Source organism: Eschrichtius robustus, chromosome 6 (assembly GCF_028021215.1).
Source record: "Eschrichtius robustus isolate mEscRob2 chromosome 6, mEscRob2.pri, whole genome shotgun sequence".
Taxonomy (NCBI): domain Eukaryota; kingdom Metazoa; phylum Chordata; class Mammalia; order Artiodactyla; family Eschrichtiidae; genus Eschrichtius; species Eschrichtius robustus.
The window spans coordinates 12,072,144-12,095,865 of NC_090829.1; the positions used below are offsets into that span (position 1 = coordinate 12,072,144).

The 23,722-nt window shown below is 39.1% G+C and overlaps 1 protein-coding gene across 1 annotated transcript in view; it reads left to right on the top strand.

Moving 5' to 3' along the window:
• Window positions 1-4,616: 4,616 nt before the first annotated feature.
• Window positions 4,617-23,722, top strand: part of COL6A5 (collagen type VI alpha 5 chain) — a 124,468-nt gene continuing 105,362 nt past the window's right edge. The window contains exons 1-4 of the mRNA XM_068545894.1: window positions 4,617-4,683; window positions 5,600-6,190; window positions 9,649-10,281; window positions 15,329-15,889. Coding sequence (XP_068401995.1) covers window positions 4,617-4,683; window positions 5,600-6,190; window positions 9,649-10,281; window positions 15,329-15,889 — 1,852 coding nt within the window. The remainder of the gene's footprint in view (window positions 4,684-5,599; window positions 6,191-9,648; window positions 10,282-15,328; window positions 15,890-23,722) is intronic.

A 23,722-nucleotide genomic window follows, 5' to 3' on the forward strand; every position in this document is an offset into this window, starting at 1 on the left:
CTCCTCTGTCATTTCTGATTTTATTGATTTAGGCTCTCTCTCTTTTTTTCTTGATGAGTCTGGCTAAAGGTTTACCAATTTTGTTTATCTTTTCAAAGAACTGAATCTTAGTTTCATTGATTTTTTTCTATTATTTTTCAGTCTTTGTTTCACTTATTTCTGCTAATATTTTTATTTTTATTCTTTTTACTAACTTTGGTTTTTGTGTGTCCTTGTTTTTCTAGTTCTTTTAGGCGTAAGGCTAGGTCGTTTGTTTGAGATTATTTTTGTTTCTTGAAGTAGGCTGTATCACTATAAACTTTCCTCTTATAACTGCCTTTGCTGTATCCCATAGATTTTGGGTTGTTGTGTTTCCATTTTGATTTTTCTCTGGGTATTTCTGATTTCTTCTTTGATTTCTTCAGTGACCCATTGGTTGTTTAGTAGTATATTGTTTAACCTCCTGTGTTTGTGTTTTCTGCAGTTCTTTTCTTGTAGCTGATTTCTAGTCTCACATCACTGTTGTCAGAAAAGATGCTTGATATGATTTCAGTCTTCTTAAATTAATTGAGGCTTGTTTTGTGGCCTAGCATGTGATCTATCTTGGAGAATGTTCCATGTGCACTTGAAAAGAATGTGTATTCTGTTGTTTTTGAATGAAATGTTCTGTAAATATCTATTAAGTCCATCTAGTCTGTGTCATTTAAAGCCAGTATTTCCTTGTTGATTATCTGAATGATCTATCCATTGAAGTAAGTACAGTGTTCAAGTTTCCTATGATTATTGTGTTACTGTCAGTTTTTTCCTTTACATTTGTTAATATTTGCTTTATGTTTTTCGGTGCTCCTATGTTGGGTGTATATATATTTATAATTGTTATATTTTCTTCTTGGATTGATCCCTTTATCATAATGTAATGTCTCTTCTTTGTCTCTTGTTTTAAAGTCTATTTTGTCTGATATAAGTATTGCTACCCCAGCTTTCTTTTCATTTCCATTTGCATGGAATACCTTTTTCATCACCTCACTTTCAGTCTGTGTGTGCCTTTAGATCTGAAGTGAGTCTCTTGTAGTCAGCATATATGTGGCTCTTGTTTTTTAATCCATCCAGCTACTCTACGTCTTTAGATTAGATCATTTATTCCATTTACATTTAAAATAATTATTGATAGCTATGTACTTATTGCCATTTTGTTAACTGTTCAGGGATTGTATCCGTAGTTCTTCTTTGTTCCTTTCTTCTGCTTTTGCTCTCTTCCCTGGTGATTTGATGACTTTATTTAGTATTATGTTTTGATTCCCTTTTTTTGTGTATGTGTGTATCTATTATAGATTTTTGGTTTGTGAGGTTTATATATAGCAATATATATACTATGAGGTTTATATATAGCAATATATATGTAGTTATATATATATTTTTTAATATTATAGATATATATATATTTCAAGTTGATGATCTCTTAAGTTCGAACACATTGTAACTGCCCTGCCTTTTTACTCCCCCAACCACACATTTAATGTTTTGACATCATATTTTACATCTTTTTGTTTTGTGTATCCCTTACCTACTTATTGTGGATATAGATAATTTTATTACTTTTGTCTTTTAACCTTCCTACTAGCTTTATAAGTGGTTGATCTCTTACCTTTACTTATATTTGCCTTTACAATGAGATTTTTTTCCTTTCGTAATTTTTATGTTTCTCATTGTGGTATTTTCTTTTCTACTGATACTTCGAGATGTCCCTTTAACACTTCTTGTAAAGCTGTTTTAGAGGTGCTGAACTGTTTTAGCTTTCACTTATCTGCAAAACTCTTGATCTGTCATTCAAATCTTAATTATATCCTTGCCGGGTAGAGTGTTCTTGGTTGTAGGTTTTTTCTTTCATCACTTTAAATATATTGTGCCACTCCCTTGTGGTTTGCATAGTTTCTGCTGAAAAGTCAGCTGATAGTCTATGGGAGTTCCCTTGTATGTAACTAACTGCTTTTTCCTTGCTTCTTTTAATATTCTCTCTTTATCTTTAATTTTTTCAATTTTAATTACAATGTGTCTTTGTGTGGATCTCTTTGGGTTCATCTAGTTTTAGACTCTCTGTGCTTCCTAGATCTGTTTGTCTGTTTCCTTTCCTAGGTTAGGGAAGTTTTCAGCTATTATTTATTCAAATAAGTTATCTGTCCCTTTCTCCCTCTCTTTTCCTTTGGAACTTCTATGATACAAATATTAGTATGTGTGATGTTGTCACAGAGATCCCTAAAACTAGCCTCATTTTTTTAAAATTCTTTTTTCTTCTTTCTTTTCAGCTTGTGTGATTTCTACCACTGTCTTCCAATTTGCTGATCTGTTCCTCTGGAAGATCATATCTACTGTTGATTCCTTTTAGTGTATTTTTTATTTCAGTTATTTTATTCTTCTCTTTGGTTCTTCTTTACATTTTCTAATTCTTTGTTAAAATTCTTGCTGTGTTCATTCATTCTTCTGTGAGTTCATTGAGCATCTTTATGATCATTACCTTGAACTCTTTATCAAGTAGACTGCTTATGTCTCTTCACTTAGTTCTTCTTCTTGGGTTTTATCTTGTTGCTTCATTTGGAACATATTTTTCTGTCATTTATTTTGCTTAATTCTTTGTCTTTATTTCTATATATTAGGTAGGTCAGTTACATTTTTTGATATTGGAGAAGTGGTCTTATGTAGGAGATGTCTTATGGGGCCCAACAGCACACTTCCTTCTGGTCACCAGAGCTATGTGCTCTATGGGTGCCCCCTATGTGGGCTGCATGTGTCCTTCTGTTGTGGTGGGGCTTACTACTGGCCACACTGGTAAGAAGGCCTGGACTCCAGGCCAGTTGGTTGCCAGGCTCTGCCTCATGCTGTTGGGCAGGGCTGGGTCCCCAGTGGCTGCTTGTGGAGCCTATGGTGTCCAGGGGCTGGTGCTGGCCTGCTGGTGGATAGAGGCAGGTCACAGGTGGCTGCCTGCAGGGCCCCTGGGCCTGGGCCTGGTGTTGACTGGCTGGTGAATGTGTAAGTCCCCTGGCACTAATAGGCTAGAGGGAGGAATCTAAAATGGCAGTAACTAGTACCAGTGTCCTTGTGGTAGAATGAACTTCCTAAAATCGCTGCTGCTGGGATACAAATACTGTTAATATACTAAAACACATTGAATTGTCCACTTTAAAGGGTAAATTTTGTAGAATGTGAATTATATCTCAATAATAAAATTAATGAATAAGTAAAATATATGATATATTAGAATATGATGAGTATAGATCTGAAAGTCATTGCTAACATGATTCAGCCAATAACTACTGGGGATCCTTGATTTCCTCCTTAGCAAAATAAGGGTTTAGTCTAAATGATCTATAGGGTGACTTCCAAATCTAGTTTCCAGTGATTCCCTCAGTCTTCCCGCATGATTAACAATTTCAAAGTAACCGCTGGAAAGGTCACTTCTAGAATAAAATCCAGTCCTTATACCTTTGGTATCTCACTGAAGGCATCTCTATTTTTGAGTATTGGTTATTTTATCTATTTCCCTATTAACAGAGAACAACTTTGACTTGGTGGAATTTCTGTAAGATTGTAAATTCCCATGAAATTTTCTGATTGTGTGCTCATGGAGAGAAATACTGAAGTTAAAGTAATTTATAAAACTGAGTATAACCGGAAATGAGGGAACAGTTCTTACAAGGGTTTAATGAAGAAAGAAACATGGGTAGCTGTTGGTTTTGTTTTTTTTTTAAATACATCTTAATATAGTTTTTTTTGGCTTTGGGTTTTTCTTTTTCTTTTTCTTTTTTTTTAACCCCACATTTGTTTATTTATTTATTTTATTTTGGCTGTGTTGGGTCTTCGTTTCTGTGCCAGGGCTTTCTCTAGTTGTGGCAAGCGGGGGCCACTCTTCATCGCGGTGCACGGGCCTCTCACTATCGTGGCCTCTCTTGTTGCGGAGCACAGGCTCCAGACGCGCAGGCTCAGTAGTTGTGGCTCACGGGCCTAGTTGCTCCGTGGCATGTGGGATCTTCCCAGACCAGGGCTCGAACCCGTGTCCCCTGCATTGGCAGGCAGATTCTCAACCACTGCGTCACCAGGGAAGCCCTAGCTGTTGGATTTTTGAGCCAAGTTGTGAACATATAAAATAGTCATTGTTGACATGAAAATAGATGGTCAAGAGTAGTGACTACATAAGTTCTGAGTCCAAAGATTTTGTATAAACCTCATGGCACAGTGGTTAAGAGCTTGGGCTCTGCGATCACCTTGTCTGGGTTAGGATGATGGATCCACCACTTACCAAGTCACCTCTGCCTGTTTCCTTATCTGTCACGTGGGTATAGTAGTTGTACCTCCCAGTAAGATGGTTGTGAGGGTTAAATAAGATGATGCTTAAAAAGCACTGAGAAAAGTATCTGAGCCATGGTAAGGACTCAGCAAACATTAGCATTATCTATTTTCAACAAATACTCAAACTCTTGATGAATATTTTAAACACAACTGGCATTGTTGACAAATGCAGTGTTTACAGTGTACTGTGCTCTAAACCAACTTTCCCAGTAGTTATTTCTTGTTAGACAATGAGATTTTTTATATTGTAAATAACATTTTTTACAGAATAAAAGCAAGAAAACGTCACTAACAAAATGAAGATTCTGCTAATTGTATTTGTTCTCATCCTTTGGACTGAAACACTGACATATCAGAGCCCAGGTACCAGTACATTTTATGTTTATTATTATTAGGAAAATAAATATTTTATGTCTCAACAAATCTTTATTTTAATAAATAGAAACAAGGAATTTATTTCTTTACTAAAAAAACAAAGCAGGCAGCATTTATTTGTAGTTGGCGATATATTATATCAAGCAAATGCAAGCTCTCAAAGATGATGGAAAGCCATGGGCAAAAGGCATGAATTATGCTACACCTGGCTAGAAAAACTTTAATTATTCATTGATTTGCTGAAGTCCTGATGTCCCATGTCTGTATGAACAGAGTCAACCCATACGTTTTGTGGGTCAGTTTGCACCTTGGCTTTAATAAATGAAAGAAAAGGAAAAAAGGAACACCACAGAGGAAATTTTATATATATATAATAAGTAATATAAAAGCTTTCATATTCCATACATGCATATACGGAATATGAAAGCTAGGTTTTTCTACTCTTCTGTAATTACTAAAAACATCATTCAAAGAAGTATTTTTAACCCTGCACTGTGCTACCCTAGGACTTCCTAGTGAATTTCAGGGTCATTTTGAAAGAAATGTCCTGCTTAGTTAAACATTTACCAGCAGATCACTAACTGGGTGGGTGGAGGTGGCTGACCATGACTGCTAAAGTCAATGCTCCTGGTGCCTCCCCTTGTCCAGACTCTCTTTATGAGGCAGGTACACACTCCCCCACCCACAGCTGCTGTGAATATTGCCTGCAATGGCAATGGCTCATGGCTGTACCCCACTTTCTCAGGACAATTGCCCTTGGCTTTCCCAGAGCCACCTTACCCGTAACCCTCCACTCCTTCTCTCCAGTTCTTGGGAGAAGTCTGCAGCTGATGACTGACTGATAGGTGGGTACAAAAACTGTCCCTCTTGACCCAAAGGGTTTGTTGTCATTTTATTTTGATAGGGCCAGGCCCTGAGTATGCCGACGTGGTGTTTCTGGTGGATAGCTCCAACCACCTGGGAATTAAATCCTTCCCATTTGTGAAGATGTTCATCAACAAGATGATCAGCAGCCTCCCCATAGAGGACCACAAGTACCGTGTGGGCCTGGCCCAGTACAGCGATGGGCTCCACAGAGAATTCCAGCTCAACACCTTCAAGAGCAGCGGCCCCATGTTGAACCACCTCAAGAAGAACGTCAGGTTCTTGGGCGGTTCCCTGCGGATTGGGAATGCTCTCCGGGAGGTGCACACGACCTACTTCTCAAACGGGAGGGACAGGAGGCAGTTTCCTCCGATCCTGGTGGTCTTGGCTTCAGCCGAGTCCGAGGATGCTATGGAAGCGGCCTCCAAGGCGCTGCGCAGCGACGGGGTGAGGATCATCTCAGTGGGGATGCAGGGGACGCCTGAGGAGACTCTGAAGGCCATGGCTACAGGCCAGTTCCACTACAGCCTCCAGACGGTCCGAGACCTCAGCATGTTCTCCCAAAACATGACGCAGATTCTCAAGGATGCGGCTCAGTACAAGGAGGTAGCAGCCCACTCTCATACAGTAGGTAAGGAAGCCCTTGGTTGAAGAGGTGTCCCATCCCCATGTAGTCTGGTCCATAGAGCCATCTCCTATTATCTCTATGGTGCCACTCACCAGAAATCTCAGTATTTCATGTGGAAATGCAGAAGATCTCCTTCTCATCAACTTTCAGTCTTGATCCCCTAGGCTGAAAGGAGAGCTACTTTTACCCCCATGACTTACAGCTTCTCATTTGAAAAATGCTTTATTTATGTCTTAAGCAAGTTCTCCATGAAGACCTGAAACAGAAGACCCTTGAGTACAAGTAGCTTACTTGGGAGGTAATCCTAAAAAGCATTAGTAAAGAAAGGGTAAAGTGAGACAGGAAGCTACACATGCACTGTTGATGAACAGACGAAACAGGCCAGTACACACTCATGGGAGGTGCTCAGTAAGTGTGCTGCACTGATGAGGGGCCCCAGCCATTGTCTCCAGAGTGAGGTAGAAAGAGCTCCCGGCAAAATGGATCTTCGTGGCCGCCTCTGTGCTCTATTGTTGATGAGGGGCTATTCTGAGTAGGTGCTACCTAGTTCTAAGACTTGAGGAAGACACCTGGTTTGGTACAAAGTGCCCTGACCACAGGTCAAGAGGTCCAGACAATGCCACTAGCTGGCTGTGAACTTGAGGAACTGATGTCATCTCTCTGAGCCTTGCATCAGCATCCTCCTTTGTAAGATATGAGAGTTGGAATGATCTTGAAATTTTTTCCTGCTCTATCATTCACCAATTCCTTGGCTATCACTATGGGTTGATTTTGCACTCAGACCAGCCTAGGCCTTAATAACAAATAGACTTCCTGAATCAGTAAGAAGTTTATTTATTTCCCTTGTAACATTATAGGGCCAGTGTTCAAGTTGACAAGTTGTCTTTCTTCTATTTAGATAATTATGTTGGTGGTGGCTCTTTCATCTTCAAATATTACTTTCAAGGTGCCTTGGGAATTGGTATAGAGCTGGTGGAAGGGAAAAAAGATGGAACGTCACTCAAGATGTGGTTTTATGGGCTAAGCTTGGAAGAGACACACACTACTTCTGCTCACATTTCATTAGCCAGATCTTAGTCCCATGGCCACACCTAATTGCAGGTGAGGCTGAGAAATCAGGTCTAGCCATATGAGCAAGAAGAGGAAATGGATTTGGGTAAGTATCTAGAAGGCTCTGTCACAGTTAGCACTGCCCCTGAAGCATCAGGGAGTACTTTTACCTCCACTCTTCCCATCCCTCACTCTTCCTGCCTTGGGTGAAATAGCAAGTTCTTACAGCACATGTGCTTCTCTTCCCAGAGAAAAAACTTTCCTGTGACCCTTCACCCTGTGGACCTTGGAGATCTTACAACCCTGTAGGTAGCCTGAGCTCTCCAAGACCATAGGACTTTACCACCTTCTTAGAAAGCTTTGTGTACTGATCTGTGTTTCTCTCACTCCTCCTAATTTATTTCACAGCAGTATACAGTACAACAAGGTTTTGTTTGTCAAGACCCTATCCTTGCCTTTAGAGGTTAAGAGTAAGGGCTTTGGAGTCTGGGTTCAAACACTGCTTGGCTGCTAAAGACCTTGAGTAAGTTACTTAACCTCTGAGCTTCAGTTTCTTTACCTATAAAGTGAGGATAATAGTATCTACCTTACGATATGGGTGAGATGACTTGTATGGAGTTTGGCAGTTTACTGTCATTAATAGTAATAGCTCTTTGCAAATAAATACTGAGCTGAGTGGGCCATGCTGTAAGTTTGTTTTAGCCAACTATGTGAGGTTCAGAGTACATTGGTAGATTTATGAGAATTATTATAATTCCACAAATATTTCTGAGCTCCCACCAGGCACCAGGTACTGGAGAGTTAGAGATAGGTAAGACATGCCTTCTGGCTTCTAGAGCTCACAATCCTGTGGATAGTTCTTGGAAAGATTGAGCTTATCTCTTGGCTACACCCCCCCACAGTTGTGGCTCCTCCACCTGTTCGTGGAGTGGGCATTCTGTGAATGTGGTATACTCACCTGTGGATTCCAGATTTATACAACCAACAGCTTACCTGGCATCTTCAATAGTATCCCAAACTTAGCATGTCTGAAATGGAGCTCTTGACTTCTCCCTCCAACCTGTTCTTCCCACTACCTCCCCTATCTTGGAAAAAGATACCACCAATATCCACTCAGTTGTTCAGGCCAAAAACCCAGGAGTTTTCACCACTTCCTTTTTGTCTCCCAATACTCATATCTAATTTATCATCAAGTCCTCTCTGTTCTATCTCTAATTCATGTATCAAAACGACTCTTTTTGTTCTGTCTTACCTGCTTTATTCTTGTCCAGGAACCGTTATCTCTTTCCTGGACTAGGGCAATTGTTTTTTAATGAATTTTAATGAATTCGTTACCTCCCCTCAGGAACTAGGGTGATATTTAAAAGATTTAAATAAGATCATCTGAGCCCCATATGATTGGGCCCTGCTTCCCTCTGACCTCATCCATCATTGTTCCCCTCACTCACTGGCTCCGGCTACTCTGGTTTTCTTGCTTGTTTCTATTTCTTGCTTTTCTTTCTGCCAGAATTCTTCTTCCTTTCACACAATGTGTAGTTCAATCTTTCTCTTCATCTATCTCAACCCAAATGTAATCCTTTCAGAGAGGTCTTCCCTGACTTTTTATGGCTCAGATCAGTGAGTTCTCATCCCACATCCCCAACATAGGGTAACTCAATTGAGTCACCTATTTTATTTCCTTGTTAGCATTTATTATGGTCTGAAATAGCATAATTTATTTATCTGTCCTCCCCATAGAGTGTGAGCTCCCTGAGGTCAGGTATATTTCTACTAATTTATGCCTATATTTCAGCATTTGAAAATGGTGGTGGTGATTGTGGTGGTGGTTCATACTGGTAGTGGTGGACTTGGAGGTGGTGGTGGTGATAGTGTTGGAAGTTCAGGTGGTGGAGTTGCTGAAGATGAGGAGTAGTGGTGGTAGAGGGGGTGGTGGTGGTGGTGGAGGTGATGGTGGTAGTCATACTGGTGGTGATGGTGGTCGTGAAGACCATGGTGGAGGTGGAGGTGGTGGTAGAGGTGGTACAGGTGGAAGTAGTAGTGGAGGTAGAAGTAGAGGTGGTAGTGGTGATGATGGTGGTGGTGGTGGAGATGGTTGTTGTTGGTGGTAGTAGTGGTGGTGGTAGTCATACTGGTGGTGATGGTGCTCATGAAGAACATGCTGATGGGATGTGGTAGGAAAATCGTAAGAAGTATTCTTCAGATAGAGGGAAGAGCGTTGCAAATCCTCTGAAGTCAATAGCTAATGTAAATTTTGCTGAGAATTTTTATCTTTTGTTCACTAAAAAAAATGCTAACTACATCCATCATGACTGCCTCTATTTTCACTAATGCCTTCTGACAATCTGTACAGTGCCTTTCTCACTCTGGGCCAGGGTTTTGTACTAACATTCCTACTTTTTCTCTCTCCATAGTCCCTTTCCCCAGGGCCTGTCAGAAAGATTCACTTGCCGACCTCATGTTCCTGGTGGATGAGTCTGTTGGGACCAAACAGAATCTAAGGGACCTGCAGAACTTCCTGAAGAATATCACCTTCTCCATGGATGTGAAAGACAACTGCCTGCGGCTTGGTCTTATGAGTTACAGTGACAGAGTTCAGACTTTTTCTCTTCTGAGCTCAAGCACAACCCAATCCGAATTTCAGAAGCAAATCCAGAAGCTTTCTCTGCAGGCTGGGAAATCCAATGCTGGTGCTGCCATTGAGAAGATGAGGAGAGAAGGCTTCTCAGCATCAAGTGGCAGCAGAAGGGCACAGGGAGTGCCTCAGATTGCAGTCCTGGTCACTGACAGACCATCAGATGACAAGGTGCGTGAGGCTGCACTGAATCTCCGGCTGGAGGATGTAACTGTGTTTGCCATGGGCATCCAAGGGGCCAACAAGACCCAGTTAGAAGAAATAGTGTCTTACCCTCCGGGACAGACCATCTCCATGATGAAGTCCTATGCAGACTTGGAAATTTACAGTAAGAACTTCTTGAAAAAGCTCCAGAATGAAATATGGTCCCAAATTTCAACTCATGCTGAACAAATGGAACTTGATAAAACTGGTATGTCTTAAAAAATCATTTTCATAGTATAAAAATAGTATGAGCAGTTGTCTAGGGCTGGGGCAGGAGTGAAGACTTGTTTTAATTGGGTAAGGGAACTTTAGGAGTTATGAAAATGTTCTAAAACTAGATTTTGGTGATGGTTGCACAACTTTATGAATTTCCTAAAAATCATTGAATGATTGCAGTGGATGAAAGTTTTAAGCATGTAAATCATACCTCAATAAAATATAAAAAATGTTAATTATAAAATAGTTTGATAGTGTTGATGAACATAAAGAAGAAAATAAAATCACCTGTGATCTTCTTTCAGATAAAGCCATTCTCATCCTTTATTTCTCTTATCTTTTAGTCTCTTCTCTGTCTGTACGCTCATGTACACACAAACACATGCATACACATTTTTAAAAAACCGATGTAACATTATGTGTATCAGTGCTGTCAAACAGAATTTTCTGTAATGATAGAAATGTTCTTTATCTTCACTGTTCAATAAGGAGGCCACTAGCCAATCATGGCTATTGAGCACTTGGAATGAGGATAATGGAACTGAAGAACTGTGTTTTAAATTTAATTTAATTTAATTTTTATTTTAATAGCTACATGCTGGTGGCTGTCATATTGGACAATGCAGGAACACACTGTTAGGTAACTTGTATCAGTTACAATTACTTCTGAGTGTGACTAACAAAAGAAAAAATAACAATGATTTCAATAGGATAAAACTATTTTTTTTTTCTGTTTCACAAATAAGTCATAAGGTAGGTATAAAGAGCTGGGTAGTACAACACAGTGTCAGGGATTCTGTCTCTTTCTAAGTTATTTTTCTGCTTTTTGTGGTCTCTATTCCCAGCATCATAATCCAAGATAACTGCTCCTGGCATTACATTCACATCCAGCAACAAGAATTATAAAAGAGAAGAAAAAGGCAGGCTTCTCCCTCTTTTTCTTCAAGGATATTCCCAGGAATTACACTCGCCATCTTTGCTTACATCCTATTGGCCAGAACTTAGTCACATGTCACTCTTCATTGTAAAAATGAGAGCTAGAAAATGTAGTCTTTACTTGGGGCAGCCAAGTACCTAGGCAAATATTGGGGACTAAATTAGTGTAGAAAAGAGAATGGATATTGGGGATAGCCGGTATGATATGCCTTACTCACTTTTCTATCAACCTTATAACATGAACTTTTGTCCATCTCCTTAAATATTTTTTGGCAATATTCTTGTTAGGTTGGGAATAATATTCCATCCTATGGATATAACATAATTTGTTTAACATATCCTAAATTGTTGGATATAGAGGTCATTGCCAATGTTTCGCTCTTATAAAAGTCTTGCGGGGATCATCATTGTACTTATATCTTTATACACAACCAAATCTGCTATAGTTTTACCAAGTTCTTTTCAAAGATGCCAGGACATACTGCCAAAAGATACTTGATGTTACTTCGAGTTTATCTAATTCTGAGATATCTGCTGACATTTCCCTGCAGATAAAGTGCTTCCAAACAATTGGAACTCAAATTTGGCAGCACTCACATGGAAAAGAATCCTCCAATGATGTTAAAGGCTAATTTTAAATTCAGATTAGTCAATTGAAAGTTTAAGGATGCAATCCTGGGCCAGCCCTTGATTCCCTCTTGCATATATACATTACAAGGCAGCAGCAAGAAACCAGTCCCCTATTACCTGCTGAGTGATACAGAAAATAGTCTCTCAGAGTGGCAGCTGCCTTGGTCTAGTAGCAACTTTTAGGGCATAGGAGGGATTTGTAACGTGGTCTCTCTCAGAGAGTTTAAAATTATGAGACAAAAAAATATTATTGTCATTACAGAATTTCTAAATGGGAAGATATGGGACCAAGGCTAGGACAAGGGCCATCCTTATCTTCCATAAGGCCTCAGTAGGTGGCTTCTTATTAATTCAGTGGTTCTCTAATACTAGTACCTGACTTAGATTGAGTTCCTCAGATGTAGATGTCAGATAAGGATTCATGTGAAACTGATATATTAAAAATATACCCAGGAAAAACTGGAGAGTGGTAGAGAAGGGAGGATATGGGACCGGGAAGGACAGGATGATAAGCAAAGTCCCATGGAGGGTCAATTCCACAGGACCATTCGAGAGACAGTGTGGGTTAAACTTTAGATTTGTCCTAGTCAAGGGGCAATGTAACTGGAGAATTTATATTCCAGCACACAGAAGGGAATGTACATTTCCAGACACCTCTGGCTTAATACCAAGCAAAAAGGGTTTCAACAACCCGAGAGCAGCCCACCCACCCACAGACACAGGTGCTAGCTATTGGAATGAAAGTGCTGGGAACTGGTTACACAGAAATGGTAAAGGATTTGAGGGGATACAGGCGGAGCACCAAAAGTGTTTGCTGTAAATTTATCAGGACTTCCTGAGGAGCTTGTTAATAATTCAATGGCCCAACCCAATGACTCAGTCTCTGCGAGTAGGGCCTAGGCCACCTGGGTTTTAGAAAGCTCCCCAACAAACTCACGCTAGCAATATCTGAGAACCACTACCTCAGTGAATTTGTCATGGTCTACAGTAGGGTGGCCAGCTTTGTAGTTTCAGAATGGTCAGACACAGAGAATCAATCTCTACTGACTTAGTCTCTGCTGTATCCACCACCTTCGGCACCACTAGTTATTCAATTTATTAAATAGAACTTCATTAAAGCAAGGAAAGACTCACATTAACCAAACCAAGAGGCAATGCATAAAACAAGATTGACGATTATCTCTGAAATGGAACTATTAGTGCCCAGGGACCTAGACATTCATGTCCTCTGAGCAACATAGTCTCTCCCTGTAGACATATAGACAAGTCAGAAGCTAAACTGTAATCAAAAGACTGCTGGAGGATGTGGAATCAGAGCAAGGGAGTTAGTTTTATGACTGAAATGTCTAGTGGTATTTAATCAGGGGAATGACTATTTTAAAATCAAATATATAGATCTACATCTTTGTCTATCTCTCTGTATAACTGTGCAGGTGAGACCTTGTGCCAGGAGACACATTTCTCTTCAACCCTGTCCACTTTAACTTTTTAGATGGATATATTCTGTAATTACACTGTCCAATATAATAGCTACTAGACACATGGGACTGTTAAGCACCTGAAATGTGGCTTTTGCAACTGAGGAGCTGACTTTTAAATTTTATTTAATTTTAATCAGTTTAAGTTCACATTTTAATAGCAACATGTGACTCACAGCTCCAGGCAGGGTTGGATGGGTATTGCCATGGTTACCCCCGGACTCGAATTTTTCTCTTCCTCATTACTGACCACCATTCTTCTTTATTACATATATAAGACAATTCATTCTGGTTGCTGTCAAGTTTTTGTGGCCTGGCATCACCCCTGTTTTTTGCAGATAACTGCTTACCTTTGCCCTAATACTTTTTTTAAAAATAAATTTGTTTATTTATTTTTGGCTGTGTTGGGTCTTCGTTGCTGCACGCGGGCTTTCTCTAGTTGCAGGGAGCGGGGGCTACTCTTCGTTGCGGTGCATGAGCTTCTCATTGCAGTGGCTTCTCTTGCTGCGGAGCATGGGCTCTAGGTGCACAGGCTTCAGTAATTGTGGCTCGTGAGCTCTAGAGTGCAGGCTCAGTAGTTGTGGTGCACGGGCTTAGTTGCTTAGCTGCATGTGGGATCTTCCCGGACCAGGGCTCGAACCCGTGTCCCCTGCATTGACAGGCGGATTCTTAACCACTGTGCCACCAGGGTAGTCCCTGCCCTAATACTTTATATGTAGATTTCATAGTTTAATTCTCAGAGTCAAACTTATTTCCAGTATTTCTGATTTCTTAAGGACCAACTCCTCATAGCCTGAAGTAGTGTCAATAGCCATATATTGCCAACAAGCTTTCAAGAAAGAAAATATTTCTGAAATGACTAAATTGTCCTGTATTTTAAAGACCTTTTCACATACTCAACCAGGTAATTGTGCACATAACTAAATTTTAAAGGTATGCTTTTCCTTCTACCCAATTTCAAAAATGGCTAAATAGAGTTGTAAATGGACTATTAGGAAAGTTAAAGCACTTTTTCAGAGAAGCTGCCCAACAAAGGAAGGAACATTGAGAGCTCCTTTATTTACAATTTTCTGTTGAAATCCTGTGATATAGCAGGTCTACTGGGCAGAAGCAGAAAACTAGGCAATGTCTCGCCCTCATGGAGCTGACATTCTGTGACAGGAGACAGGCTGTGCTCATGAACAAATGAATAGGTAATTTCAGAAAGTAATGGGCATCATAAGGAAAATAGACAGGTTAATAGAATAGACAGTGATTGATGTGCTTTAGCTGGAAGGGAAGCCCTTCTAAAGAACGGACATTTGAATTGGCATGTCCAGGAGGTGAGAAGGAACCAGCCATGAAGATTTTGGGGGAAGAATATTCCAGGAAAGAGGGCAGGTGCAAAAACCCTGGGGCACATTTAGAGTACAGGAGAAGCCCAGTGTCGCTGGAACACAGTGAGGAAGATGAAGAATTGCTGGAAATAGGGTCAGAGAGAAAAGAAGGGGGAAAGATCAGGCTGATTTTTCATTTTTAAATTCTAAATACAATGATCAATCATTTAAGCAGAAGAGTAATATGATCTGGTTCTAGTTTTAAATACATTATTCTAGTTGCTCTGGGCAAAAGAGGTTATTGGGGACGTAAGAACAGAAGGTCATCTATCCCATCCCATTTCTCAGGAAATGATAAGGCATAAACGAAAAAGCCAGGTGTCAATACCAGAAAAATGATTTTAACTAAAAGCCTGGAGACTTGGGAATCTCGTCCTTACTCTTTAATTCACTGGCTGTGTGACCTCAGGCAAACCACTAGGCCTCATTCAGTTTCAATTTCCTCAGAAGGTTGTGGTAAATTTCAGAGAAAATGGGTATGAATGTGCGCAGCGAAGTGTCCAGGCTCCGTGCAAACCTGAAGTGTCCTCATCCTCCTCTCCAAACCCTCCTGCAATGTTCTCTCCAGATTCTCTATAGTTAACAGGGAATGCAATTTCTGCTTTCCATTTTTCTGCAGGCTGTGTAGATACAAAAGAGGCTGATCTCTATTTCCTCATTGATGGCTCAAGCAGCATTCAGAATAAACACTTTGAGCAAATCAAGGAATTTATGTTGGCGGTGATAGAGATGTTTAGCATCGGCCCAGACAAAGTCCGAGTTGGAGCTGTGCAGTATTCCCACGAGAAGGAAGTGGAATTTGATATCAATGACTATACTAATGATGTAGCATTGAGAAAGGCTGTTTCTAACATCAAGCAACTTGGAGGCAACACTCTTACTGGGGCAGCCCTGGATTTCATTCTGCCACTAATAAGGAAGGGAAGGAAGCAGAGGATGAACGAGGTACCCTGTTACCTCATTGTGCTGACTGATGGGATGTCCATGGATGGTGTCCTGGAACCTGCTGAGAGACTAAGGGCTGAACACATCACCATCCACGTGGTCGGCATTGGTGAGGCTAACAGAACACAACTGCAACAAATTGCTGGGGCAGAGGAAAGGGTTAACTTTGGACAGAACTTTGATTCTTTAAAAAGCATCAAAAATGAAGTTGTTCGCAGCATCTGCACTGAGAAAGGTAAGCAAAAGAAAAAGGTTTTATTCTCTGTACTTCGTTGGTTGCTTCAGGCGGGCTAATAGGCCGAAACAAGGAATGACGTGACCAGTTGTCTGGCTCACATTTTGCTAACTTCCTGTATAACTGTGGAGGGATTTAACCCCTCACGTTAAGCCAATTGCCAAGGTTGGAGAATCCCTCTATAGACAGCTGCCCTAAGGCCATCTCGAAAGCCATAAGTGTGAAGGTTGCTAAGAATGTCGTTGCTCTGACAAAGCCCACTGCTGTGGAGGATAAGAAACTTTATATTTGTGTGTGTGTGTGTGTGTACACACTAATTCAGGCAGATGAGGACAGTGGAAAGAAAATGGGCTCTGGCTTTAAGTAGATTAGGGTTCAACTCACTTCACTGCTTGAACCTTGAACTTCCTTGTCTAGAAAATGAGGATAATACCTACATCAGAGTATCCGTATAGGTTTAGCATAATAAACACCAACCATTATTTCTCTATTACGAATGCATACCTAGGACATATGTAACCCTTGCTTATTTTTATTTATAACAGAAACACGTATTTGCATTTTTGTTCTGACTAAAAATTAAGTAACAGAAGTAAGGAAGAACAATGTGCAAATTCCTGCACCTGATTGTTATTTCTCTTATTAGTAATAACCACTTATCTAAAAAAAAGATACAAATGAACTTATTTACAAAACAGAAATAGACCCACAGACATAGAAAACAAACTTATGGTTACCAAGGGGAAAAGGCGGGGAGGGATAATTTAGGAGGTTAGGTTTAACACATACACACTACTATATATAAAATAAACAACAAGAACCTACTACTATATAGCACAGGGGACTGTACTCAATATTTTGTAATAACCTATAAGGGAAAAGAATCTGAAAAATTACATATATATACATACCTGAATCACTGTGCTGTACACCTGAAACTAACATGACATTATTAATCAACTATACTTCAATAAAATTTTAAAAAATAATAATAGCCACTTACTAATTGAAGGTGGTGTGTGCTGACTGTGAGTATTAGCACCTGAAAATATTGTCTGCCAAGAGTCATGTTACTTACTGATTAAGATAAAGGATGATGGAGTCAAAGCATCAAAGTTCACAACCCAGATTTATCAATTATTGGCTGTGGACCTTGAATGGGTTACTTACTGTCTACCTGCCTTTGTCCCATATGTGTAGGTTTATTGTGAAGCTTAAAGGTACTAATGCATGCAGGGAACTTAGAAGAGGGCTTAGTCCATGGTAAGTGCTACATAAAACGTGGCTATTTTAAAAGTTGGTCAAGGTGTTCACTGATGTGGAAGGGAAAATAATTCTCACTTACTTGAACTTACAAAAGTGAAAATGTGTTAGAATTTTTTTGCAGTCACTAAAATCCAAAGAAAACTAAACCAGCAAATAAGTGGCATTAACAGCAAAATCCTAAATCACAACTTTATTGATTTTTTTCTTCCTGTTATGGACAGTAGTAGAGTAGAGTCTTCAGGATGTCTTAGAATGAGTGTAAGAGTACAGATTCCCTGACGTTTCCTGGAGTTGATGCCAAGGAAACTAAAAGAGTTTCAGGAAACCTAAAATAGATTGTACTTCAGGTCTTCTCAAGGGAGAAAGTCATGGACCAATCTGAAGAAAGACAGTACGTTTTTTGTTGATCAGGTAGTTGCAGTTCAGGTGCCAAAACCCTGGCACACCTGAGGGAGGAGACAAACTGTGGACAAGGAAATGACCCATAATATGTTGAATAGAGAGGCAGGAAAACTAAGGACCCTATGCTGGAGGGCCTGGAAACCACTGACTGGTCTCAGAGCACATGTGGATGGAGTGACACTGTGTATTGGTTCAGGGGCAAGTTAAGTGGTTCTAGCAAAAAGACCCTAAACTACACAACATAGAATATTGTTTCTCTTTTGTGCAATAGTCCAGGGTAAGCAGTCCAGGTCTAGCAAAGAGGCTGATCCATGCTCAACACATAGCACCCATCTCTAGGTCAAATGGAGCTCCAGTCCTCATCATCCTGCATTTGTGGAAAGGGAGATAGGGCCAGGGGAGCCCACCATGCTCAATTGTTTTATTGTTAAGACCCAGAAGTGGCCAAATCAGTCCTGCTAATATCTACTAGCAAGAACTTAGTCACAGGGCCACATCTAGCTTCAAGGAAGCCTGGGAAATATAGTCTTTACCTGGGCGACCATCTGCCTAGTTGAAACTCTTTTATTGACATGGAAGAGTGGGAGATGGTAGAGGGCAAGAATCAGCTTGCATCACAAATAGAGATGAGGAGGTAGATCCTGTGAATACTGAACCACAGGTAAAAGTCTCCTCTTTTGACATGTGTTCATGGAAGAGAGCCTTCCACACTTCGCAGAGCTGGGGCTTTGCCAAGGCCACAAACGTCTTCGGGAACTTCCCTATTTACAACTTTCAAAATGGCTCCAGGGCATTTTGATCTCAAATGATGGTTTTAATACCCTCTGGTGAGCCTTATACAAGTTATTAAAAAACAGATGGCATCTTTTAATTCTTCTATGGCTGATACTGTATCATCGTTTTCAAATGTATCATCATTTGAAAATGATGATACATTTTCAAATACTATGGAATAGATTCTGTGAATATTGAGGGAGGGGCTGGTAAAAGAATGGCAGTGAAAACAGATAGACAAAAGGGTTAAAACTAAGGAGATACATGCTAAAGAAAATATATTTATACTATATATAGAATATGTAATATAAATATATACTATCGTACATATATATGTATATATATACACACACAACTCCTGCACCATGAATTAATAACACTTTTTTATGGCTTATAGAAATTGGTCTTCTATGCGTGTATATATGTAGAGATATATATATATATATGCATATAAATGTCCACTTCCAGTCAGTAGGGTATCTACAAATTTTATGTATAAATAAAGGAACAGTCCATGTTGAATGGATATGTGCTTACTAATGTACTTATTATCTCTAGTAAAAGCTTTTCACCCAAATTTCTAATATTGATTTGTAGTGTTTATCAAATCACTTTATTTTTTTTAAACATCTTTATTGGAGTATAATTGCTTTACAATGTTGGGTTAGTTTCTGCTGTATAACAAAGTGAATCAGCTATATGTATATGTATATCCCCATATCCCCTCCCTCTTGCATCTCCCTCCCATGCTCCTGATCCCACCCCTTTAACTGGTCAAAAAACACTGAGCTGATCTCCCTGTGCTAGGCAGCTGCTTCCCATTAGTTATCTATTTTACATTTGGTAGTAAATATATATATGTCAATGCTACTCTTTCACTTCTTCCCAGCTTACCCTTCCCTCTCCCCACGTCCTCAAGTCCATTCTCAACGTCTACGTGTTTATTCCTGTCCTGCCCCTAGGTTAGTCAGAAACTTTTTTTTTTTTTTTAGATTCCATATATATGTGCTAGCATACAGTATTTGTTGCTCTCTTTCTGACTTACTTCATTCTGTATGACAGACTCTAGGTCCATCCACCGCACTACAAAAAACTCAATTTCGTTTCTTTTTATGGCTGAGTAATATTCCATTGTATATATGTGCCACGTCTTCTTTATCCATTCATCTGTCGATGGGCACTTAGGTTGCTTCCATGTCCTGACTATCATAAATAGAGCTGCAATGAACATTGTCGTACATGACTCTCTTTGGATTATGGTTTGCTCAGGGTATATGCCCAGTAGTGGGATTGCTGGGTCGTATGGTAGTTCTATTTTTAGTTTTTTTAAGGAACCTCCATACTCTTCTCTATAGTGGCTGTATCAATTTACATTCCCACCAACAGTGCAATGGGGTCCCCTTTTCTCCACACCCTCTCCAGCATTTATTGTTTGTGGATTTTCTGATGATGCCCGTTCTAACCGGTGTGAGGTGATACCTCATTGCAGTTTTGATTTGCATTTCTCTAATGATTAGTGATGTTGAGCATCCTTTCATGTGTTTGTTGGCAATCTGTATATCTCCTTTGGAGAAATGTCTATTTAGGTCTTCTGCCCATTTTTGGATTGGGTTGTTTGTTTTTTCTGAAATGGAGATGCATGAGCTGCTTGTAAATTTTGGAGATTAATCCTTTGTCAGTTGCTTCATTTGCAAATATATTCTCCTATTCTGAGGGTTGTCTTTTCGTATTGTTTATGGTTCCTTTTGCTGTGTGGAAGCTTTTAAGTTTCATTAGGTCTCATTTGTTTATTTTTGTTTTTATTTCCATTTCTCTAGGAGGTGGGTCAAAAAGGATCTTGCTGTGATTTATGTCATAGAGTGTTCTGCCTATGTTTTCCTCTAAGAGTTTTGTAGTGTCTGGCCTTACATATAGGTCTTTAATCCATTTTGAGTTTATTTTTGTGTATGGTGTTAGGGAGTGTTCTAATTTCATTCTTTTACATGTAGCTGTCCAGTTTTCACAGCACCACTTATTAAAGAGGCTATCTTTTCTCCATTGTATATTCTTGCCTCCTTTATCAAAGATAAGGTGACCATATGTGCATGGGTTTATCTCTGATAGTTCTATCCTGTTCCATTGATCTATATTTCTGTTTTTGTGTTAGTACCATACTGTCTTGATTACTGTAGCTTTGTAATATAGTCTGAAGTCAGGAAGTCTGATTCCTCCAGCTCCGTTTTTCTTTCTCAGAATTGCTTTTGTTATTTGGGTCTTTCGTATCTTCATACAAATCGTGAAATTTTTTGTTCTAGTTCTGTGAAAAATGCCACTAGGAGTTTGATACGGATTGCATTGAATCTGTAGATTACTTTGGGTAGTAGACTCATTTTCACAATGTTGATTCTTCCAGTCCAAGAACATGGTATATCTCTCCATCTGTTTGTATCATCTTTAATTTCTTTCATCAGTGTCTTATAGTTTTCTGCATACAGGTCTTTTGACTCCTTAGGTAGATTTATTCCTAGGTATATTATTCTTTTTGTTGCAAAGGTAAATGGGAGTGTTTCCTTACTTTCTCTTTCTGATTTTTCATTGTTAGTGTATAGGAAGGCAAGAGATTTCTGTGCATTCATTCTGTATCCTGCTACTTTACCAAATTCATTGATTAGCTCTACTAGTTTTCTGGTAGCATCTTTAGGATTCTCTATGTATAGTATCATGTCATCTGCAAACAGTGACAGCTTTCCTTCTTCATTTCTGATTTGGATTCCTTTTATTTCTTTTTCTTCTCTGATTGCTGTGGCTAAAACTTCCAAAACTATGTTGAATAATAGTGGTGAGAGTGGGCAACCTTGTCTTATTCCTGATCTTAGTGGAAATGGTTTCAGTTTTTCACCATTGAGAATGTTGTTGGCTGTGGGTTTGGCATATATGGCCTTTATTATGTTGAGGTAGGTTCCCTCTAGGCCTACTTTCTGGAGGGTTTCTATCATAAATGGTTGTTGAATTTTGTCAAAAGCTTTTTCTGCATCTACTGAAATTATCATATGGTTTTTATCCTTCAATTTGTTAATATTGTTTATCACATTTATTGATTTGTGTATACTGAAGAATCCTTGCATTCCTGGGATAAGCACCACTTGATCATGGTGTATGATCCTTTTAATGTACTGTTTGATTTTGCTTGCTAGTATTTTGTTGAGGATTTTTGCATCTATGTTCATCAGTGATATTGGCCTGTAGATTTCTTTTTTTGTGACATCTGTATCTGGTTTTGGTATCAGGGTGATGGTGGCCTCACAGAAAGAGTTTGGAAGTGTTCCTCCCTCTGTTATATTTTGGAAGAGTTTGATTAGGACGGGTGTTAACTCTTTTTTAAATGTTTGATAGAATTCGCCTCTGAAGCCATCTGGTCCTGGGCTTTTGTTTCTTGGAAAATTTTTAATCAGAGTTTCAATTTCAGTGCTTGTGATTGGTTGTTCATATTTTCTATTTCTTCCTGGTTCAGTCTCAGAAGGTTTTGCTTTTCTAAGAATTTGTCCGTTTCTTCCAGGTTGTCCAATTTATTGGCATATAGTTGCTTGTAGCAATCTTTCATGATCCTTTGTATTTCTGCAGTGTCAGTTGTTTCTTCTCCTTTTTCATTTCTAATTCTGTTGATTTGACTCTTCTCCCTTTTTTTCTTGATGAGTCTGGCTAATGGTTTATCAATTTTGTTTATCTTCTCAAAGAACCAGCTTTTAGTTGTATTGATCTTTGCTATTGTTTCCTTCATTTCTTTTTCAATTATTTCTGATCTGATCTTTATGATTTCTTTCCTTCTGCTAACTTTGGGGTTTTTTTTGTTCTTCTTTCTCTAATTGCTTTAGGCGTAAGCTTAGGTTGTTTATTTGAGATTTTTTTTTGTTCCTTGAGGCAAGATTCTATTCTTATAAACTTCCCTCTTAGAACTGCTTTCGCTGTATCCTATAGGTTTTGGATCGTCCTGTTTCCATTGTCATTTGTTTTTCGGTATTTTTCGATTTCCCCCTTGATTTCCTCAGTGATCCTTTGGTTATTTAGTAACGTATTGTTTATCCTCCATGTGTTCGTTTTTTTACAACTTTTTTCCTGTAACTGATATCTAGTCTCATAGAGTTGTGGTCAGAAAAGATACTTGATATGACTTCGATTTTCTTAAATTTACCAGGGCTTGATTTGTGACGCAAGACCTGATCTATCCTGGAGAATGTTACATGAGCACTTGAGAAGAAAGTGTATTCTGTTGTTTTTGGATGGAATGTCCTATAAATATCAATTAAGTCCATTTGTTTAATGTGTCATTTAAAGCTTGTGTTTTCTTATTTATTTTCATTTTGGATTATCTGCCCATTGGTGAAAGTGGGGTAAGTCTCCCACTATTATTTTGTTACTGTCAATTTCCCCTTTTATGGCTGTTAGCATTTGCCTTATGTATTGAGGTTGTCCTATGTTGGGTGTATAAATATTTATAATTGTTATATCTTCTTTTTGGATTGATCCCTTGATCATTATGTAGTGTCCTTCTTTGTCTCTTGTAGTAGTCTTTATTTTAAAGTCTATTTTATCTACTATGAGTATTGCTGCTCCAGCTTTCTTTTGATTTCCATTTGCATGGAATATCTTTTTCCATCCCCTCACTTTCAATCTGTATGTGTCCCTAGGTCTGAAGTGGGTCTCTTGTAGACAGCATATATATGGGTCTTGTTTTGGTTTCCGTTCAGCCAGTGTATGTCTTTTGGTTGGAGCATTTAATCCATTTACATGTAAGGTAATTATCATTATGTATGTTCCTATTACCATTTTCTTAATGTTTTGGGTTTGTTTTTCTAGGTCTTTTCTTTCCCTTGTGTTTCCCGCCTACAGAAGTTCCTTTAGCATTTGCTGTTTAGCTGGTTTGGTGGTACTGAATTCTCTTAACTTTTGTTTGTCTCTAAAGGTTTTATTTTCTCCGTTCGAATCTGAATGAGATCCTTGCTGGGTAGAGCAATCTTTGTTGTAGTTTTTTGCTGTCATCATTTTAAATATGTCCTGCTACTCCCTTCTGGCTTGCAGAGTTTCTGCTGAAAGATCAGCTGTAACCTTATGGGGATCCCCTTGTATGTTATTTGTTGCTTTTCCCTTGCTGCTTTTAATATTTTTTCTTTGTATTTAATTTTTGATAGTTTGCTTAATATGTGTCTTGGCATGTTTCTCCTTGGATTTATCCTATATGGGACTCTTTGTGCTTCCTGAACTTGACTGATTATTTCCTTTCCCATTTTAGTGAAGTTTTCAAGTATAATCTCTTCAAGTATCTTCTCAGACCCTTTCTTTTCCTCCTCTTCTTCTGAGACCACTGTAATTCAAATGTTGGTGCATTTAATGTTGTCCCAGAGATCTCTGAGACTG